The 23,317-nt window shown below is 40.6% G+C and overlaps 1 protein-coding gene and 1 long non-coding RNA gene across 2 annotated transcripts in view; both read left to right on the top strand.

Annotated features, from left to right (window-relative positions):
• The window catches only part of LOC139453973 (tyrosine aminotransferase-like), a 40,205-nt gene extending 27,391 nt beyond the window's left edge, over positions 1–12,814 (top strand). Inside the window, exons 4-12 of the mRNA XM_071235432.1 lie at positions 188–255; positions 905–1,063; positions 3,755–3,946; positions 6,322–6,404; positions 7,572–7,638; positions 9,059–9,187; positions 10,316–10,399; positions 11,220–11,318; positions 11,981–12,814. Coding sequence (XP_071091533.1) covers positions 188–255; positions 905–1,063; positions 3,755–3,946; positions 6,322–6,404; positions 7,572–7,638; positions 9,059–9,187; positions 10,316–10,399; positions 11,220–11,318; positions 11,981–12,121 — 1,022 coding nt within the window. The 3' untranslated portion in view covers positions 12,122–12,814. The remainder of the gene's footprint in view (positions 1–187; positions 256–904; positions 1,064–3,754; positions 3,947–6,321; positions 6,405–7,571; positions 7,639–9,058; positions 9,188–10,315; positions 10,400–11,219; positions 11,319–11,980) is intronic.
• A 3,508-nt stretch (positions 12,815–16,322) lies between these two features.
• Positions 16,323–20,414, top strand: LOC139453972 (uncharacterized). Its single transcript, XR_011652430.1, has 2 exons — positions 16,323–19,544; positions 19,608–20,414. It is a non-coding gene; the product is annotated as an uncharacterized lncRNA (long non-coding RNA).
• The last annotated feature ends 2,903 nt before the right edge of the window (positions 20,415–23,317 follow it).

The raw sequence follows: 23,317 nt of genomic DNA, 5'->3' as shown, positions 1-23,317 counted from the left end.
AACCCGCGTCTTCAACATGATGAACAAATGATTTAACTAAGGGGCCACCCCAGTAACCCCAATCCCTGCCCCTGCCCCTAACCCCTAACCCCTAACCCCTAACCCCACCCAACCCAACCAGCACCCCCACCCCTAACTCTGCCCCTAACCCCCAAATTGGTCATAACACTTGCAGTTTGTGTTGCAGGCTGCAAGATGGCGAGGGAGGCTGTAGCTAAGCACATCTCGACCCCGTCGGCTACAGTGACAGCACAGGTAGGGGACATAGTGTACATACTGATGACTGACATCACCTACACACACCCGCCGGAATGGACTATGTACATTCTCATTATGGCAGTCTGGCACTGAATTGAAAATAGGGTTTCTTTTCAGAGAGACAGATATACTTTTTGATCAAATGTTATGTGTCACAAATCTTTCAATAAACAATGAAGGCTAACTTAGGAGTTGATAGTAGCCAAGCCTTTAACATAGGAGTGAATAGTAGCCAAGCGTTTAACATAGGAGTGAATAGTAGCTGAAAGTATAACAGGAGTGAAAAGTAGCCAACCGCTAACGTAGGAGTGAATAGTAGCCAAGCGTTTAACATTGGAGTGAATAGTAGCCGAAAGTATAACATAGGAGTGAAAAGTAGCCAAAAGTATAACTTGGGAGTCAATAGTAGTCAAACATATAACCTGGGAGTGAATAGTAGCTGAAAGGCTAACTTGGGAGTGAATAGTAACCAAAAGTATAGCATAGGTGTGAATAGTAGCCAGTAGCAACTGTTTGCAACAGTATGTCCGCACTATCCTGCACGGCAGATGTATTGAATATATTGATATCAATGAATCGGAATGGAAAGGGTGTCAGTAAGAGAAGTAACCGGTTTACGGTTGTTCATAGCGTGGTGTTGTTCCAGGATGTCATTCTGTGCAGCGGCTGCTCAAGTGCCCTTGACCTTTGCATCACATGTTTGGCCAACCCTGGTCAGAACATCCTCATCCCAAGACCAGGATTCTCCATCTACAAGACGCTGGCCGAGTCCCTCGGGATCAGCATCCTCATGTACGACCTCATTGTGAGTACCTCTCAACAAGTGCAGAAAAAAGATTGTCGAGTCGATCCCTCCAAACTGGGAATCTCAGCTAAGATTCCTGGATCAGTATGAGACACTGATTATGATCTTGGATCTGTTGGCACCAGCAAACACCTGGGTCACTTTGGGTTATGGCCATTCCTGCTGCATCCCCTCTCCCCTCCCCTCCCCTCCCCTCCCTTCCCCCCTCCCTTCCCCCCTCCCTTCCCCCCTCCCTTCCCCCCACCCCATCACACACACTTTGAGCCCTTTACCCCTCATTACACTGATATGAGTTTGAAAATTGATCCCATAAATTCATTTTGTAAAGAGTTATGTCCCTTGCTCCATGCTTTTCAACTTGGTGCATACTGTGTGAAATGGGGACAAGTTTTCACAGAAACTACTGAAGTTAGTTTATCTAAGAGATATCTATCAAGATATCAAGTGTTATGTTACCAGAGAAGGGGCATTTTGTGTGTTTTAATTTCTTGTTTAACCATTTTATCTGACAACATGAAGCAGCCCAAGCGCCTATCTCTTCTTAAGGCTTTATAGGACTCTTTTTTTTGTATAGTTTATGTTCACTACTATATAAACAAACAAAATTCTAAACAGACCCATATCAGGGGATAGGGATGACATTGCTTTCTTGTATGTCTTAATCATGTCGATTGTAATACAAGTCAGTTCAAGTTGCAACATTTTGTTCTTTCTCCGATATCTACGGGAGGTTAGGTCTAAGCTTTGGACATTATAGTGTAAGGATGTGAGACGTCTCTGAGATGTTCTTTCTCTGATATTGACGGGAGGTTGGGTCGAGGCTTTGGACATTATAATGTTAGGATATGTGAGGTCTCTGAGATGTTCTTTCTCCGATATTGACGGGAGGCTGGGTCTCAGCTTTGGACATTATAATGTTAGGATGTGTGAGGTCTCTGAGATGTTCTTTCTCCGATATTGACGGGAGGCTGGGTCTCAGCTTTGGACATCATAGTGTAAGGATGTGAGAGGTCTCTGAGATGTTCTTTCTCCAATATTGATGGGAGGTTGGGTCTCAGCTTTGCATGGACATTATAATGTTAGGATTTGAGAGGTCTCTGAGATGTTCTTCCTCCGATATTGACGGGAGGCTGGGTCTAAGCTTTGGACGTTATAATGTTAGGATGTGAGAGGTCTCTGAGATGTTCTTTCTCTGATATTGACGGGAGGTAGGGTCTAAGCTTTGGACATTATAGTGTAAGGATGTGAGAGGTCTCTGAGATGTTCTTTCTCCGATATTGACGGGAGGTAGGGTCTAAGCTTTGGACATTATAGTGTAAGGATGTGAGACGTCTCTGAGATATTCTTTCTCCGATATTGACGGGAGGTAGGGTCTAAGCTTTGGACATTATAGTGTAAGGATGTGAGACGTCTCTGAGATGTTCTTTCTCCGATATTGACGGGAGGTAGGGTCTAAGCTTTGGACATTATAGTGTAAGGATGTGAAAGGTCTCTGAGATGTTCTTTCTCTGATATTGATGGGAGGCTGGGTCTTAGCTTTGGACATTATAGTGTAAGGATGTGAGACGTCTCTGAGATGTTCTTTCTCTGATATTGATGGGAGGCTGGGTCTTAGCTTTGGACATTATAGTGTAAGGATGTGAGACGTCTCTGAGATGTTCTTTCTCTGATATTGACGGGAGGCTGGGTCTCCGCTTTGGACATCATAGTGTAAGGATGTGAGACGTCTCTGAGATGTTCTTTCTCTGATATTGACGGGAGGCTGGGTCTCCGCTTTGGACATCATAGTGTAAGGATGTGAGACGTCTCTGAGATGTTCTTTCTCTGATATTGACGGGAGGTAGGGTCTAAGCTTTGGACATCATAGTGTAAGGATGTGAGACGTCTCTGAGATGTTCTTTCTATGATATTGACGGGAGGCTGGGTCTCCGCTTTGGACATCATAGTGTTAGGATGTGAGAGGTCTCTGAGATGTTCTTTCTCTGATATTGACGGGAGGCTGGGTCACAGCTTTGGACATTATAGTGTAAGGATGTGAGAGGTCTCTGAGATGTTCTTTCTCTGATATTGACGGGAGGTAGGGTCTCAGCTTTGGACATTATAGTGTAAGGATGTGAGACGTCTCTGAGATGTTCTTTCTCTGATATTGACGGGAGGCTGGGTCTCCGCTTTGGACATTATAGTGTAAGGATGTGAGAGGTCTCTGAGATGTTCTTTCTCCGATATTGACGGGAGGCTGGGTCTCAGCGTTGGACATTATAGTGTAAGGATGTGAGACGTCTCTGAGATGTTCTTTGTCCGATATTGACGGGAGGCTGGGTCTCAGCGTTGGACATTATAGTGTAAGGATGTGAGAGGTCTCTGAGATGTTCTTTCTCCGATATTGACGGGAGGCTGGGTCTCAGCTTTGGACATTATAGTGTAAGGATGTGAGAGGTCTCTGAGATGTTCTTTCTCCGATATTGACGGGAGGCTGGGTCTCAGCTTTGGACATTATAGTGTAAGGATGCGAGACGTCTCTGTGTCTTCCAGCCAAGCGTTGGACATTATAGTGTAAGGATGTGAGACGTCTCTGTGTCTTCCAGCCAAGCGTTGGACATTATAGTGTAAGGATGTGAGAGGTCTCTGTGTCTTCCAGCCAAGCGTTGGACATTATAGTGTTAGGATGTGAGAGGTCTCTGTGTCTTCCAGCCGGAGAAGTCCTGGGAGGCTGACCTTGGTCACATGGAGGAACTGATCGACGTCAACACCGCCGCCATTATCGTCACCAACCCCTCCAACCCCTGCGGCTCCGTGTACAGTCAGCGCCACCTGGAGGACATATTGGCGCTAGCGGAAAAGTACAAGCTGCCAATCATTGCAGACGAAATATACGAGCATTTTGTGAGTACATATCCAAAAGGCACATGATCAGATTTCTGTGTTCTTGCCCCATGTTTACTTGAACACTCAGGGATCAAAATGTTTCCAATTTGTGTCTGCCATCCCTTAGTTGTCCACACAACATCAGTCGTTCAAAACTCCCAATACCTCGAAGCTTTATCATGATATTATCATACTACATCACTAATTCCTTTCTTATGCTTTCTTGGGCTTGACATTATCAAACTGTGGGTACTTAGATTATGTTCTGTACTGTAGCTGATCTATAACTGAAGTTAACCACAGTATTCTGATATGATAATTAGATTATCCAACTAATGATAATCATTATGCATTATATGATGGTTGCCATTGATGACATTGCCACATAAGTACGGTAACCAAGGTAACAGAGAGTACCAACTGTATTAAAATCATGAGAGTCATCACAGATCTAAGATTTTATTTATTAGATTAATTTATGGATCCTGTGTGCAACCTGGTTTTGTCTGGTGCAACTAGGTTTTCATGTCAACATGCACCTAGTGCAAGTTAAATCAATTTCCGGAAATCGTGCCCTGAGACTAGATTAACACAGTGAATGTGCAGATGCTGAAATGAAGACCCTCCTGTAGACTGGTTTCTGACTGTGCTTGCCTTGCCACACCTTTATGATGCAAAAAGACGAGAGTCTAGTTTCAACCAATAAGGCTTGTGCAGTGTTCAGAATCTTCCTAAAACCTATACAATAAATGTAATAAAACTGTTACTTTGGTAAAAATAAATATATACTCACAGCCAAAAGAAACACGAACCATAGAAACATATAGAGAAGTATGTACATTAAGAAGATATGTTTCCAGTGTGTACCACTTAATGACAAAACTAACAATCAGTCAAGTGTTACCACTTTGTCTTTATGCTGCACATGATTTCCAAACTTTACATGTTAATCCTGCACAAGACAAAAGGTGCGTCTTGGGTCATGGTTCTTTGATGTCACATGTGATTTGTTTATATGAGTCGGTTCATGCAACATAACAGTTTGTTCGTGTTATGCATCAAACCAATCTAATATCTCTTGTATTCGATTTGCAAAGTTGTGTCCCTTGGGCACGCCAGAAACAGATGACTGTAGGTTCGATTCTTTGTCGCCCATTTATGTTTCTAGGTTTGTCAGCACCATACCTGTGCTTGTGGCTTTCACAAAAATGGTAAACGTCTGAGACCTGCATCACTTCAGGCTTTTCTCCCACATTTTGGTGACATGCCGTGATATAACTGGAATACTGTTCAGAGCGGCATTAAACCAAACTAACTCTCTCCCTTACTTAAGCAATGTCCACACTCCTCTGTAAACACAAGACCCGTGAAGATTCTGGGGTAGAATAGGTCTTCAGCAACCCATACTTGCCATAAAAGGCGACTATGCTTGTTGTAAAAGGCGACTAACAAGATCGGGTGGTCAGGCTCGCTGACTTGTTTGATGCATGTCATCGATCCTAATTGTGTGGATCGATGCTTATGTTGTCAATCACTGGATTATCTGGTCCAGACTCGATTATTTTACAGGCCGCTGTCATATAGCTGGAATATTACCGAGTGCAGCGTTAAACAACAAACAAACAAACAAACTGTAAACACCAGGCATGCTTGGGTGATCCCAGTAATGGTACATCTCAAACATGCTCACAGAATTCCAATCCAGCATGGCAGTTATCATGACCATGGTCGTCATGTTGCAAAAAATCATTTGAGCCCATGACTGTCATTTAGTCATGTATCGATGTGAAATTTGATACGCAGTGAGAGTGTGGTATATGTAGTAACATCTGTTGCATCATGTGATTATTTCTCAATTAAGAATCTCAGCAAGAGGACAAAAAAACAAGAATAATCTTTTCTGTCTGAGTCAGTGAGGAAAGTTTTGTTTTTGAAGAATTACCTTTGGGACAAATCATAACTCAATATCCTTTTTTAAGAGGGCAAGACTTTCAGAATGATATTGTTTCACGAATAATATAGGAAAAAAAGGTCAGTAAACTTGTTGTTGCGCAGTGGAATTTTAACTTTTAACCAAAGTGACAGATGTTAGTCCTATGGTGACGACATCTCAAACTAAAGTGACTAACCGAACTATCAAACTAAAGTTACAAATGTACGTCCTATCGCGACTACATCTGAAGCCAAAAGTGACGATAACTCAAGCAATTCCAATCTCCTCGCTCCTCACGTGCTCGGGAAGCCCATGCTATGCAATACTTATTTCCGCGAAGGAAGATGCGTTTCTGCTATATGTTCCCTCTTTGGCATATCTTCAAACCACTTGTTGCCCACACAAAATCTAAAACCAGGAATTAGTCTGGGCCCTGTTCATGTATTTCCTCTGGTCCCAGGTGTTCCCGGGCCTGAAGTACCACCCCATCGCCTCACTCACTAAGGACGTCCCGGTTCTCTCCTGCGGAGGACTGACTAAGAGGTGAGGACGGTTTGTGTACCGCTGGCTAACTCACTTGAAGACATGTCAAGTCATGTGCTCAGTTTGATGTGAGCAGAGTTGTTCCCCTTGCCGTGCCACAGTTTAACATAGCTACCCCATCCACTCTAACTTTGAGCCGACCAGGATTATCCTCTAAATGCTGAGGACCAGGTAGGGTAGCAGGGTACACCTGTAGTACCTGTTAGAGTCTTTTGGTACGATACCCGTGAAGATCTGGGTTAGAATAGGTCTTCATGCTTGTCATAAGAGGCGACTAGGGGGATTTGGTGGTCATATCATAATATTCCAATATTTAGATTGATGCTCATGATGTCATTCACTGGACTGGCTGACTTGGTTAATGCATGTCATCATATCCCAATTGTGTAGATTGATGCTCATGATATTTATCACTGGATTGTCTGGTCCTGACTCAATTATTTACAGACCACCGTCATATAGCTGGAATATTGCTGAGTGTGGCGTTAAACAACAAACAAACAAACTTTTGGTACCACAGGTCAGAGAATCAAACTTCTGTCCCTCCTCTCCTGAGCAAACCCTCTATCCACTAGACCATAGATGCAGTCTTCCCATTCTGGAATTGCAGGATATGTTTGTATATATATATATATATCAGATATATATGATGCATTGTTTTACTACATTACCACTAGGGGCGGTCGAGTAGCTTAGTGGTTTAAGCGTTCGCTCGTCTCCGGGTTCGATTCCCGACATGGGTACAATGTGTGAAGCCCATTTCTGGTGTCCCCCGCAGTGATATTGCTGGAATATTGCTAAAAGCGGGGTAAAACCATCCTCACTCACTCACTCACATTACCACTATGTATGGGAGCCCATACAATAACGGCAAATATTCAACGTACTGACACAATAGTTCACATCACTGTGGCAACGCCCATGGTGGTCCACAGAATAATGTTGCGTGGATGTCAGATTGTAACATTGCCATAGCATAAAATATGTATCCAAAACCTAACTACAACGTTCCAATATGACCATGTAAAAATGACATATCACAGCATTTGCTCACATTGTCCACTGAATATTGTTGCATGGATGTAATATGATAACATTGTGACAATGTAAGATTGTAAGCTGGGATTATTACATACAGCTGTGTTCAGTGACTGTGTCTACCTACAGGTATCTGGTGCCTGGCTGGAGACTGGGATGGATTATCATCAATGACAGACACGATGTACTTACTCAAGTAAGTTAATACGATAACGTGTTAGAAATTGGCACTAGTCCTATACTCCTTGCCAAACTGGGGCGGTCGGGTAGCCTCGTGGTTAAAGCGTTTGCTTGTCACGCCGAAGACACGGGTTCCATTCCCGACATGGGTACAATGTGTGAAGCCCATTTCTGGTGTCCCCCGCCATGATATTGCTGGAATATTGCTAAAAGTGGCGTAAAACCATACTCACTCACTCCTTGCCAAACTGCCCAATAGTTAAGGTATCATAAGGACTAGTAGAAATTTGCCATTTTTAAGGGTTTTGCTATATGTTATCATTCTAAGGACTAGTAGACTAAAACTGTCAGTTTCTGTTACTGTTAATAGTTCTGAGGGCCATTTAAAACATTTATAACTACTTTGCAAGTGACAAACTTGACACGTGTAGTTAGTGAATGAGGTTAAGACTACTGTCAGTAAAACTAAAGTCATGACACTAATCCAATCTAGTGGGCTGAAACTATTAGTTTCTTTTACCACTTCATTTGATTTGACTCCATGAGTCTTTTGAGTGAGCAATTATCTAGAAACAGAGTTGTCTCCCTTCTACTGCTGGTGGTAGGGTGTTTGTTGGACTGACCTCTTGCCTTATGCTTCGCCTAGGCGTGTCGCCTCATCTATCTTGCTACACTAAGTGTAACATTAGTGAGCAGGTGCAACAGAGACAGGGGACCAGTCAAGGTGTTTGTTGACTGCTGCCATCTACCCGAAGCAAGGGAGTTAACTGATTATGAAAGTCCAGTTTCCAACTTTGCCGAACAAGGCTGGAATTTTAGCCCAACCAGTGGCTATGTCCCTCCTGTGCCCCTCCTATTGACTAATCAGATTCTATCACTCATATCACTTGCATTTGCTTCAAACAAAATGGCAGTGCCAAGTCAACATGGTCAAGATCACTCATATCACTTGCATTTGCTTCAAACAAAATGGCAGTGCCAAGTCAACATGGTCAAGATCACTCATATCACTTGCATTTACTTCAAACAAAATGGCAGTGCCCCGTCAACATGGTCAAGATGATCTGTTAGATAATCAAGATATACATTGTAATAAAACAGGTCTTACCTCGCGAAGTGCATCAAATCACATGAGCACTTCATAAAAAACATGAAAGAATTTGCCAAATATCTATTTACGCCCAGTTGGGGCTAAACATGCTTTGCAAATCCTTCAGTCGACTGATATCTGCACTTTGAAATCCATGTTGTTTACAAACCAGATGTCTAGTTAGATATACAATTTTGAATGGACTATGCATAGACTCATTACTCCAGCCAAAATGTTACTCCATAATTCCAGCCTACTTCTGCAAGGGTGGAAACTGGATTTATATAGTCAGTTAACTCCCTTGCCTCAGGAAGATGACGCTTGCTGATTCTCTGTCTTGTTGTAGGTGAAGTCTGGGTTGGTCCGCTTGTCACAGAGGATCCTTGGACCCAACTCTCTCATCCAAGCAGCTGTACCAGATATACTAGAAAAGACACCTGCCTCATTTTACCTGGAAACCCTCAACTACATCAAGGTGAGGTGTAATAGCATCAGAAATAAAAGAATGTTTAAGATAATGTTATTTTCTAAGTAATCTCATGTCTTGAACGTTTTTACAAGAATCTTTTCATTCGCAAGTGACAGTCATCTAACAACAATTAGAACTCAATACCCCCTGACAGATTTAGATACGTGTAAAGTTGAGCACGACATGATCATTTGTATGAATAATACTTAAATTCATTTACAACGTGATGTTGTTCATCATCAAACAAAACGACCAATGAAGATTCCGGGGTAGAATAGGTCTTCAGCAACCCATACTTGTCGTAAAAGGCGACTATGCTTGTCGTAAAAGGCGACTAACGGGAATGGGTGGTCAGGCTCACTCACTTGGTTGATACATGTCATCGATCCCAATTGTATGGATCAATGTTCATGCTGTCAATAACTGGATTGTCTGGTCCAGACTTCATTATTTACAGACCGCCGTCATATAGCTTGAATATTGCTGAGTGTGGCGTTAAACAACAAACAAACAAACAAACAAACAAACATCAAACAAAACATTGCCCTATTCTGGGTTAAGGTCCAATGCTGGATTCACCCAGAAATGTTGGCATCTGTGGAGATTCCAAGGAAGAAACACCCAGTACTCCATACTTGTCACAGGAGTTGGAGATTTCATTTCAGTTACCAAGACACTAGTCCTTTCCTTGTGCTATCCTGTCTGCCCACCTGCCCTTGGCTGGTAACTTTTCTGTCGGGCTGTCTGACATATTCCTCCACATGCCTCTTGTCTGGTAGATGATTTGAAGACTACTTACGTGTTCAGTCTTATCATAACTTCTCCGAGATTTACAAGTAATTGTTTGCATTATTTCAACCAAAGCAAGACACGATCTGCTCTTGTGTTTACTGATTTTTCAATATTTATGATGTCTGAATGCAGGCAGGTAACTTTGAAGATGGGCAGGCGACACTTATGGGTCACCTGTCTGACTGTCTGCTTAGGTTTTTAAATTATTTCAAATACTTGTGCTATGAACCACTAGTTTATCGTGGTACAGATGTACTTCTGCTTCTGACTATTGCACTAAACAACCCTCATTACTCCCCCGTTACTGGATGTTTATGTTTCTCCATGTTCATATCTGTACAGAGGAACGCCGATGTGTTCTATGAACGTCTGTCTGCCGTCCCGGGGCTGGTTCCGGTCATGCCGCAGGGCGCCATGTATATGATGGTAATGTATTAAACATGAACTCAGTGTTCAAGAGATATTATCAAATGCGCTGTGATACCTGTGATGATCCGGGATAGAATAGGTCTTCAGCAACCCATGCTTGCCGTAAGAGGCAACTTAAAAGATTGGGTGGTCAGGCTGATGCATGTTATCAAATCCCAATTAAGTGGATCGATGCTCATGATGTCAGTCACTGGATTGTCTGGTCCAGACTCGATTATTTACAGACCGCTGTCATATAGCTGGAATATTGCTGAGTGCGGCGTTAAATAACAACATACACCGTGTAAACATGAACCAGTAGTAATATTTACAATTCTACCATCGCACTGAAAAATGTTTGATTTTGATTGGTCCAAATACCATTAAAATCAGGTACAGTTCAATCCATTTATCGCAAACACCATCATCTCTAATGTACCGATACCTCGAACATAGTCTCCAGTCCTGAATGCCTTACTTAATGAATACATCTAAATTTGCCCTCTTTTCTCGAAATCGAGATAAAACGACATTGCGCTGTCTCGAACCTGGGACGAAAATGAATGTCACCTTATGGTTTACATGCTATCTACCAAGAGATGTTCCCATGCAGAAAAGTCCTGTCTTGATGGCATTTAGAGCTGTCTGATTCGCTATGGAATACATATTTGTAAATCTTGCCACAGATATTACATTATCTTTAATGCCAATGGTGAAACAATAAGCTGAAACTTTTTTGTTTCCGAAGATATTTCCGGCATATGAATTAGAAGTGGTTTAGCTGAGCAGTCGTTTGATTTGAAGCGAGTAGTTTTTGAATTATCTCCATCTGTTACAGGTTGGGTACGACAAGGACTTGTTCCCCGAATTTAAGACAGACATCGACTTTACACAGAGTCTGGTGACTGAGCAGAGTGTCTTTTGTCTACCTTCCACTGTAAGTGTCATGGACCCGTGTGGATTACGAATGTATGCATCTATGCCTTGTATTCATATATATATTTACATCTGATACCTGTGAAGATCGGGGTAGAAAAGGTCTTCAGCAACCCTTGCTTGCCATAAAAGGTGACTATGCTTGTCGTAAGAGGCGACAACCATACTCACTCACTCACTCATTCACATCATTTGCATGTGAAATGCAGTTCCAGGTGGTGTACTGGTGCCTTTTGATAGTTTGAAATTTTTGAAAAATTTAATTTTCGAGTTTCCATGGCAACAACTTTGACTTAGACTGAAAAGGGTGCTAGTGCTCGTTTCCATAGCAGATCTTGATAACTGTATAATATTTCTTCACAACACTTGGCACATTCATAGGTTTCGTGGTAAACTGTTGCCTTTTGACAGTTAACGAATTTTGAAAAAATTATTTTTCAAGTTTCCATGGAAACGACTTTGACTTAGACTGAAAATGGCACCAGTGCTTGTTTCCGGAACAGATCTTGAAAACCATACAATATATCTTGCCTTGCACACAACCAGACGTGTCATATTGGTAGGGAATATGAGTATTTTATGCTTGTATAGACTTTTGACTTGTACAGCTGTTACATTCCTGGAGGCTGCATTAAACATGACATCCTCACTCTCTCCCTGCAGTGTTTCCAGTACTCCAACTACTTCCGCATCGTGTTGACCGTGCCGACAGAGAAGGTGACTGAGGCGTGCGACCGGATCCAAGAGTTCTGCAGCAACCATTACACCGATGTGCTGAATGGTGTCAACGGACACCAGCATTGATCATGTGGTCTTCATGCACTGTTCAAGCATGGAGCAGCACTGTTCAAGCATTGATCAGCACTGTTCAAGCATGGACCAGCACTGTTCAAGCATGGAGCAGCACTGTTCAAGCATGGATCAGCACTATTCAAGCATGGACCAGCACTATTCAAGCATGGATCAGTACTGTTCAAGCATGGATCAGCACTATTCAAGCATGGACCAGTACTGTTCAAGCATGGATCAGCACTATTCAAGCATGGACCAGCACTGTTCAAGCATGGACTAGCACTGTTCAAGCCATGATCAAACATGTTTAAGAATGATCAACAACTGTTTTGTATGGTTTAGTCATAGATTAAGCTGTGATGAAGCCTAGGTTGTACAGTTCTTGAACATAGTTTAGGCTGTGTTGGAGCGTAAGTTAAGACATGTTTATGCATAGATTAAACTGTGTTGGAGCATAGAATAAGCACTGTTTGATTCTTGATGGCACCAGTGACAGATCTGCCAACGTATAGCTGTGGGGATACATGCAGACGGGGATGTAGATGATGAATGTAGATTGGGGTATACGTTCCTGCCATGTACAAAGGGGTTCTCTGTACAGTGGGACAATTCACTTGTTCAGGGATATTACTGATAACACATTGTCTTTTTAGTGGCCTTTCTCCTGTGTCATTACAATTTATATACTACTCAAAAGAAGTTAAGGATCACCTGATTCCTTCATATTACTTTAGTTAGTCTCTCATGTCATGACAGATAAACTTTACCATTATGAAAGAATCGGGTGATCCTTAACTTCTTTTGAGTAGTATGTTTACTTTCTTCAGGACATCATGGAAAACATTCTGTAATTTTAGAAATAGATAGGTTTGAACTATTTTTTTAAATATATATTTTCCATGCAATAATATTCTTACAGAAGTCTTTTTTCCGCTCATGTCGAACACATGACATATTGCTACAGTCATGTACCTGAACAGACTAACAGGTTCTCCAGTGTATATTTTCTATAAAACTCTATACATCTCGTTAGCACAAGCACAGGTAATACTGCACTGGAGTTAGTGAAAGAATCACTATTTCTGAAGGTTTCACCGCAGCAAGTCTGTAAAATATATGAAACTTTTATTTTGCGCAAATGATATATTTTTGATATTCCAGCTGACCTATGCATGTATTATAGTGCCTTTGATATTTTGATGCGTCTACTTTATTTACTCTAGTTTGATTACAATGATGTCCATGATGAGGCTGTGGATGATGTAGTTGTGAGCGGTGCCGCTGTGGACGATGTACATGTATTATGTAGTGAAATGTATAAGACAAGACATGAACATGTTTCTAAGGAAATTGGGTGGTCAATCTTGCTGACTTGGCTGGTGGATTTCGTCAAACCCCAATTGCTTAGATCAATGTTCATGATGTCAATCCCTGGATTTTCTGGTCCAAACTCGATTATTCCAGACCGTTATCATACAGCTGGAATATTGCTGAGTGCGGTGTTCAAAAGTGAAACAGTTCTGATTATTTTGATGGTGTTTTTTTGCTTTTTGTCAAGTAATACTTTGATTTTTCTGATCAGTATTGTTTTAAATCTAAGGTCTAATGTGTGACATGGGTTAAATTGTTTTTTATGCAAATTTACACGCACAAAACCTTTGAGTTTCTTGCCTAGCACAAAATGAGGTTGAACTCTCAAATTGTTACACCAAGATAATTATTTAAAAAATGTCAAGGTTTAAGACCTGTACATTTGAATTGTTGAGTTTGTTAGTTAGTATGATGATATTTTATTGAAATGTTAAGTTTATGTGTTTGTTATCAGTTGAGAAACTTGCCTGAAACTCTAACAAGTTTTTTTAACATGTTTTCTGAGCTTTTAAAAGTATTATTGTTACATGAAAAGGATGGAGTATTACCACATCTTTCTTAGGATAGCGCATCACAAACCCAACGCAGCTGTCCACAATTGGCAAAGTAGTCAAACAATCGGCAGATTTGTCAAACAGTCAGTTACAGCTGCAAATAAATGTAGGTTTAGAGCTTGTATTAGACACAACTACTTGATATTATTATGGCCTAAACGGCAATTGCTTGTAAGAAACAAAACAATTGTCCTCGAAAACATATGACTCCATTAAGTTGTTAGTGTTTGGAATGCAGATCCAAATGCAATTATTTAGAAAAATAATTAAAATTAACACTTATTTTCTTTTGCTGACTTTCAGACAAAACGTTTTGCTTATTATTAGGAAAAAACAACACTATTATCGCTGCTGATGCTGTTAAGTATCTTTATCATAATCCCAGTGTTTAGTGCGGCTGTACCAAGATACTAAGTACAATGACTCCTTGTTAATTCAGTTTCATGGGGATCGTGAATGTGTTGTGAGTCAACCATTCAAAGTATTATTTATTAGAATCAAGTGACGATATACTGTAAATCTTGAAATTAATGTGAGAGTGAATAAAATGTGCAAAATGCAAGTGGTCTTTATTCACATTAGGGGCGGTTGGGTAGTCTAGTGGTTAAAGCGTTCACTCGTCATGCCGAAGACCCGGGTTCGATTCCCTACATGGGTACAATGTGTGAAGCCCATTGCTGGTGTGATATTGCTGGAATATTGCTATAAGCGGCATAAAACCATACTCACTCACTCACTCACTTATTCACATTAATGAAACTTTGCATTGGTTTATTGAGCAGCAGTTGTTAAAGTACATAGCAATGTAATTTAAAGAATAGGAATTACACAATGGGGGTCCAGTAAGTTATCACTGCTGGGGTCAAGAGTTCTACCCACTCGTGTCAAACTAGGCATCATTGACCACTCCAATCAGTGAACTGTTGTTGGTTCAATTGTTTTATTGCCTTTGAACTTCCTTAATGCCAGTCAACAGAATAAACATATCAACTGTGTGTTGTTTTTAGGAAAACACTGTTTATAGTTATTACAGAAGTGCTTTACTCAGTGCTAATAAGTGGTGCTATTTGTGTTTGATTGGATTCAGGTAAGGATTTGTATCATTTCACTGGGGATGGGGTGGGGTGAGTCACACTGATATTGACTCGCATTTTTGGCTAGGTTTCAGCATTCGTATTAATTTGGAGACACATTAATTTCAAGATTTACAGTAATTTATCAATGGGGTCATATTCCTTATCAATGTTTCCAGTTGAGGGAGTTTGAGTTGAAATGACTTCTCTACATATCGTTATTTTGCTCCTCAACGTTATATTTAGGAGGTTATGACAATTAAGTATGATTTGAAATGATTGTGATATAAATATCTTCAATGACAGTCCATGAATATGATTGTGATCAGAGTAATGAAGATTTAGCAGGGCTACGGTGACAACATCGTGTTTTAATAACGATATACATATAATGGATCTGAACTTTGTGTTGTATCTGCTGTGTTTTGAATTTGGAGGTGTGATATCACCATTTGATATGTGTAGAATGAAGGAGAGCTTACTTAAACATTTATACACTGGTTGTATGTCCATCTCTCGTGACAAGTTTGACAAAAATGAAGGTTATCTTTGACTCTGTAAAAGGCATGTTCCTCTGCCCAAGTAGAATTACGCTGTTGTCAAACATACTATTGACCAGAACACAGATCATAATATACTTTTCACAAGAAAAAAACACCTCACCTGATTTTTCATATGACTATGGTTATTCTGTCGTGGCCATGACAGACGTGGCCATGACAGATTAACGAGAGTAATATTAGAAAAAATGGGGTGGTGGGGTAGTCTAGTGGTTAAAACGTTCGCTTGTTAAGGCGAAGACTGGGTTCGATTTCCGACCTGGTTACAAGGTGAGAAGCCCATTTCTGGTGTCCCCAGCCGTGATATTGCTAAAAAGTGGTGTGAAACCATACCCACTCGCTCATTAAAAAATCTGGTGTTCTTAACTTCTTTTGAGTAATATATTTCCTATACTCTGCAACAGTGTGGCCTTAGACTACTTGAACAGAATAAAGCGACATCAGTGTGTTGTCATGTACTGCTAATGTCCTTCGGTTAGACCAGATCGATGCTGAGAAAAGTTTTCTTGTGAATTGATACTGTAGATCCATCTCCATTATTCTTGTAGTAGCGCTTCATAGCATGTTATTTTTAGATATTTGCCTGATTATTTTTTACTAACTTTGGTATGGCAAGTAAGTGTAGCCTGGTTTTGTCTACATCATCATGTTGTTCCTCCAGGTAGTGATGCATTCCAAGTCCGCATATCAGAACTGTGGAGACGGTTCCAGTTTATTTTGTTCAAACATGATGCTCTGAGTATCGAATTGTGATAGAGAATTTACAGGAATTGCAATTAAATATCTGTGTTATTTTTTAGAAGTAAAGCCGCCAATGTGATTTTGAATGAATGATTTAGGAATGTGGTGATAATTGAGTGTTATTCTTTAATCAAACGTGACAATCCAATATAACAATAATTTATGACATGTCAGATTTCTCATGCAGTACAATTATGATATGATTGTTTTTCTCTCTGTTGGCATGTTACGAGGGCATGACCAATGTCATTTTTTGTTATGCCAGCGGGTACAGGTGATATGGGGTACAGATGGCTCAATCGTTTAACAAGCCACAAGTTGTCTCCCTTACCCGTGTCAGGATCTGCTGATCATGGGTTTGAGTCCTAGATTCCCCTAATGATCATGCTCAGCATCCCCCTTGTACTGGGAGCTTCACAATGGCAGAACAGTGTGAACTGTATATAAGGTATCAGGTTGCATACTCCCCAGGGAGCTGAGAATGAAAATCGATTGCACACTGATCCAATGACTGGGGTAATAATGTTTCGCTTTGAGCATGCTTTAGGGTGTGGCGTTATCGTATTATCAATATGCACATAATTATTGGTGTAGCAGGGGTAATGACACACTAACCATGGTGGATGGGTGCTCAGTTGGGTTACGTATATGTATATGCAGGGTAACATCATGTACCTGTAAGGTTGAATTCCATTCTTTTTAAAAGTCAATGCAAAATATATCTTATGCAGATATAAAAATTAAACTTGTAGAATACAGGCCATCAGAGGTAAGATAATCTGGACTCTTTGATAGGCATTTAGAAGCTGGAAGAAATGTTGTTCTGAAATATGTACAGAAGACTTGTGATAACAAATGCAACTGACCAAAGATTGCAAATATGATCTTTTTACATTGTATTAGTTTTAAGATGCTCTCAATATGCAGGCGTTTACTTTGTTTACATACCATCATATATATATATTTATATATGCGTACACAAGTTTTGAAGTTTCAATTTGTTTAATATCAGTCGTGTGTGTTTTGTTATCTGTAGTAAGTAGTGAAGATTACTGAGCTGTGATGCTGTGCAATGAATCTACTGGTCCCGGTGTGTAATGTATTATATGTGTCTCGTAGGGTTGTTAGTGTATTGACCTGACCAGGATACTGGCGTTCCTGGAAAGACTATCCAATAAGGAAAGACTGATGACAATCTCTGACAACACGACTTGGTGTTACAAGTAGACAATCTCTGACAACATGACTTGGTGTTACAGGAAGACAATCTCTGACAACATGACTTGGTGTTACAGGTAGACAATCTCTGACAACATGACTTGGTGTTACAGGTAGGCAATCTCTGACAACATGACTTGGTGTTACAGGTAGACAATCTCTGACAACAGGACTTGGTGTTACAGGTAGACAATCTCTGACAACATGACTTGTATCATGAAATAATATCAATATTGTGAATATATGTGAAAGATATAGATTTATTGTGGAAAAAGAATTCATCTTGAAGATCACTGGATGTATTTTAAAGATAACAAACCCTCTTAATTTGGAATATATACTTCTCAATATTTGTTAGGGATACGGAAACATTGACATTAATTCTGTAACATTGAAGTCTTTCTGTCATATTTTGAAACATTGAAGTTTTTCTGTCATATTCTGTAACATTGAAGTCTTTCTGTCCCTACAGCTGATACATTGCAAACACTAGTAAACTGTGTTGTGTGTTTTTATTTATATATATATCTACTACTCCACTCTTGATAAGGACGGCTCGCTGTTTCAGTCTATTTACATGTACAGATTGTCAGTGAATAGTTGGTGTCCTCAATACCTGGGAATACCCTTAGCAAAAACCGAGTGGTATATATTCCAAAACAAGAAGGACAATGTCACAATTTGCCTTTTTATCTTTTAACTTTGAGGTTTTGACCATCTATTGATAAAAAAACATGATACCCATGGGGACTAGGGTGCTGTTGAAGTTGAACCTCATCCTGCTTAGGAACTTGTTGATGCTTGTAGGTGGAGAAATGTTCTGGAAGGTTCTCTGTGCCCAACAACGGAACAGTGATACTTTCAAATTAATATTGGACATTGATCACAGGTGTCCCAGTCATCTTCAGCATCCCAAAGATGTTTCAGAAACCCATGATCCTTGGTTTGAATCCCATGTACGCCTATATTTGGTTTCTTGGTTTGTCAGCAAGTTATAAGTTCATGAACTGTGCCCAAATCATTCCACCATAGAGAACTATACGTCTATATTTACTTGGGTAGTAATCAAAATGCTATGCAAGCGTATACTGTATTCAAGAAAACTGATTTTAGTGACAAGAGTATTAATTTGCAAATGTGATAATGCTATCTATGCTTCTTATGATTTATCCAAGAAACACCCCATGTACATTTATCATTGCTTTTTAGTTAACGTTGGTTATTCATAATAATGTTTTTATGTGTGTGACAATCTACCCTTTATATATGCATTTTGCTTGGTCAGAATATTTGATATTTGAAAATGTGTTTGATGAACTGAGGTTTTGGCCAGCTCTATACGCTTGTCATGTATCAATTGTGTGTTGTCTAGTTTAGAGTGTTAACATTGGGAATGGGTTGTTTTGAGTACTGGTATTAATATTTATGTGTAAATGTGAAGTTTGTCAAAATAAGATGATCTATATGTGGTTGATGCTCAATACCTGATAACATTGGAGTGTTGATGAAGATTTCCGTGCACAATGCAATGTATGACACATTCACAGAGTGTTTTATTCATGAATCCATGAATCCATGAATTCATGAATCTCCTCTGCTGTATCAACGCCCTCATCACCAAGGCAACTGAAGAACCTTTGGTAAAGAACCTTCAGAAGGAGATTCCAGTGTGATGATCTGTTCTCAGGGATGAATGTAAAACCCCATCCGGCTCCTGGTGCTGGGTGTGCTGGGTGCATTATAAACTTGGTGGACAAAGCCCATCTTTCGTGTCCACAAATGGATCACAGGTGTCCCAGTCATTATATACTTGGTGGACAAAGCCCATCTTTCGTGTCCACAAATGGATCACAGGTGTCCCAGTCATTATATACTTGGTGGACAAAGCCCATCTTTCGTGTCCACAGATGGATCACAGGTGTCCCAGTCATTATATACTTGGTGGACAAAGCCCATCTACGTGTCCACAGATGGATCACAGGTGTCCCAGTCATCTTCAGCATCCCAAAGATGTTTCAGAAACCCATGATCCTGGGTTTGAATCCCATGTACGCCTATATTTGGTTTCTTGGTTTGTCAGCAAGTTCATGAGTTTCATTTGAGTCGAGGAGCGCTGCATCACTTTGGGCTTTCCTCCCACTTCAAGCTGAAACACTCGGTGGGGGCACGGGTTGCCCAGTCGTCTAAGGCGCTGCAATTCGCTGTGCAGAGTTGCGTCCCTTGGACACGCAAGGAACCTATGATTGTGGGTTCGAATCCCGGTTCACCCCGATTATGTTTCCAGGTTTGTCAGCACCATACCCGTGCTCGTGGGTTTCCCCGAAGTGGTAAACGTCTGAGACCTGCATCACTTCAGGCTTTCCTCCCACATTAAGCTAACATGTGATATAACTGGAATGCTGTTAAAAGCGGTGTTAAACCCAACTCACTCACTCACTCACTCACTCACTCACTCACTGAAACACTCGGATATAACTGAAAGACTGTTCAAATGGGTGAAAAAGCCAACTCACTCACTCACTCACCCAGATGATTACTGTTTTATGAGTTCTTTATGCCAGGAACATCGACCAGGGCCCCGACCCCATCATATGGCAGCTATCAGACAGAAGTGCTCATGTCGGGGCTTCCTGCTCAGGATTGTTGAACAATATTTTGACAAACTTCCTTTTTGTTGCTTTGACTTGGTAACACACATGGGAACATTCATAATAACTCAGTCTGTTTGTGTAGAAGACCTTGTTTTGTTTTTGTGTGGTTTATCTTTAATAAACTAATGTTAAGAACATGCCTTGTTTTTTGTAAACTGTAATTCTACCATGAAATTGGGAATATACTTGATTTTGACTCCTCACTCAAATCAATATAACAACCTCTGATTCCAACAGCTGATTTGATGATGGGATCATGCTGTGATCAATGCCAACATCAGCATGTCGCTCTTGAATCTACATGTAACATAGATCTAATCTACATGTAACATAGATCTAATCAACATGTAACATAGATCTAATCTACATGTAGCTTAGATCTAATCTACATGTAACATAGATCTGATCTACTTGTAGCATAGATCTAATCTACATGTAACATAGATCTAATCTACATGTATCATAGATCTAATCTACATGTAACATAGATCTGATCTACATGTAACTAAGATCTAATCTACATGTAACATAGATCTAATCTACATGTAGCATAGATCTAATCTACATGTAGCATAGATCTAATCTACATGTAACATAGATCTAATCTACATGTAGCATAGATCTAACCTACATGTAACATAGATGTAATCTACATGTAACATAGATCTAATCTACATGTAGCATAGATCTAATCTACATGTAGCATAGATCTAACCTACATGTAACATAGATCTAATCTACATGTAGCATAGATCTAATCTACATGTATCATACATCTGATCTAATCTACATGTATCATAGATCTAACGTACATGTAGCATAGATCTAATCTACATGTAGATCAGATCTGATCTAATCTACATGTAGCATAGATCTAATCTACATGTAACATAGATCTAATCTACATGTAACTATGGTCTAATCTAAATGTAACATAGATCTGATCTAATCTACATGTAACATGGATCTAATCTACATGTAGCATAGATCTAATCTACATGTAACATAGATTTAATCTACATGTAGCATAGATCTACTCTACATGTAACATAGATCTAATCTACATGTAACATAGATCTACATTAAAAACACATTGGGCCACTCAACTTGGTGTGTAGATTTACATCCGTTGTGTCATGATTTTCAAATCGATTTTCCCCAGAATAAGATCCAGAAGGTAAATGGTAACAACTGGTAACAATTCCCAATTTTGACTTGTATCACCTGTTCCCATGTCTCTCAGGTGAGACCGCCTCCGTTGTCTAATGGTAGAGCGTCCGCCCGGAGAGCGGAAGGTCCGTGGTTCGATCCCTAGCCACGTCATACCAAAAGACGTTAAAAGATGGTACTTGTTGTTACCCTGTCAGGCGCTCAGCATTAAGGGGCTAAAACAAGGACTGGTCGGCTCGGAGTCAGTATAATGTGTCTAAGTGGGGTATTCATGTTAAACTGCGACATGGTATCTCAGTGTGCTAGCACTATAAACCAGCATCAGTCCGGACTAGTACAAGCAGGCACACAAACACATACACTTACATGCGCGTCGCTTTTTATGTGCAATAATCTTGGACACAACGTTAAACCCCATTTCACCTCACCTCTTTCAGGTGAACCATTGACTTGCCTTTACCTGTGTTTCTGATGGGTAAGGATACGCTGACCTTTTCATGAACACCTGGTATTATCATTGTTTGATAGTAATTACGCAACACACACTCATGATGTAGTTGGAATCGTACCATTGACTCCTCATGCTTGCCGTAAAAGGTGACTATGCTTGTCGTAAAAGGCGACTAACGGGATCGGGTGGTCAGGCTCACTGACTTGGTTGATGCATGTTATTGATCCCAATTGCGTGGATCGATGCTCATGATATCAATCACTGGATTGTCTGGTCCAGATTCGATTATGTACAGGCCGCTGTCATATAGCTGGAATATTGCTGAGTGCGGCGTTAAACAACAAAACAACCAACCTCACCTCACCTTACTTCACCTCACCTTACTTCACCTCACCTTACCTCACCTCACCTCACCTCACCTCAATCACCTCACCTCACCTCAACTCACCTCAACTCACCTCACCTGAGTTATCAGAGAGTGTAAATGAGCTGTGCCTATTATCCTCCCTCAAGGTAAGGAGAGGTACGTAAAGTTGAAGGTTTTCACATGGTACACAGACAGGGCTGTAAGGTAGTCTCGTGGTTAATGCCTTCGCTGGTCAAGCTGGTTCGATTCCCACATGGATACAAGGTGTGTAGGCCACTGTCTCCACGGTGATATTGCAGAAACATTGTTGAAAGCAGCTCTCACTACTCCAGGAAACTCCATTCATGAGTATTCGTGCATACAATGTAATCTCAACAACTAGATAATGCACGAGGATGTTATTGACAATCCTGGTACGGGATTCCAGGTTAAATACGTTTCCAGCAACCTATGATGGGCGTTAACATGGATAGGGTGGTCAGGTTTGGTGTTCTGGTTGATGCGTATCCTGACTCTGGATCGCTCATAATGTCAATCACAGGATTGTCTGGTCCAGTCTCGATTATTTACAAGTCGTGTCATATAGACGAATACCTGGAATATTGCTGGGTGCTGTGTACAACAACAAACACGAACCAATGATGGTGCAACATTACATAGGAACTGATCAGGACAGCTGATGAGTCACATGATGATATTGGTTCCACACCCGTGAAGATTCCGGGGTAGAATAGGTCTTCAGCAACCCATGCTTGCCGTAAGAGGTGACTATGCTTTTCGTAAGAGGCGACTAACGGGATCGGGTGGTCAGGCTCGCTGACTTGGTTGATGCATGTCATTGATCCCAGTTGCGTGGATCGATGCTCATAATATTAATCACTGGATTGCCAGGTCCAGACTCGATTATTTACAGACCGCTGTCATATAGCTGGAATATTGCTGAGTGCGGCGTTAAACAACAAACAACAACAACATTGGTTCCAGTATAAGGTGAGTAAGTGAGTTTGATTGTATGCCACTTTTAGCGATATTCCAGCAATATCACTGCAGGG

This window comes from Haliotis cracherodii, unplaced genomic scaffold (assembly GCF_022045235.1).
Source record: "Haliotis cracherodii isolate W230 unplaced genomic scaffold, xgHalCrac1.p SCAF_10, whole genome shotgun sequence".
In the NCBI taxonomy this organism is placed as follows: domain Eukaryota; kingdom Metazoa; phylum Mollusca; class Gastropoda; order Lepetellida; family Haliotidae; genus Haliotis; species Haliotis cracherodii.
The sequence above is the reverse complement of the archived record's forward strand: the minus strand, read 5'-3'. Positions and strand labels throughout refer to the sequence as shown.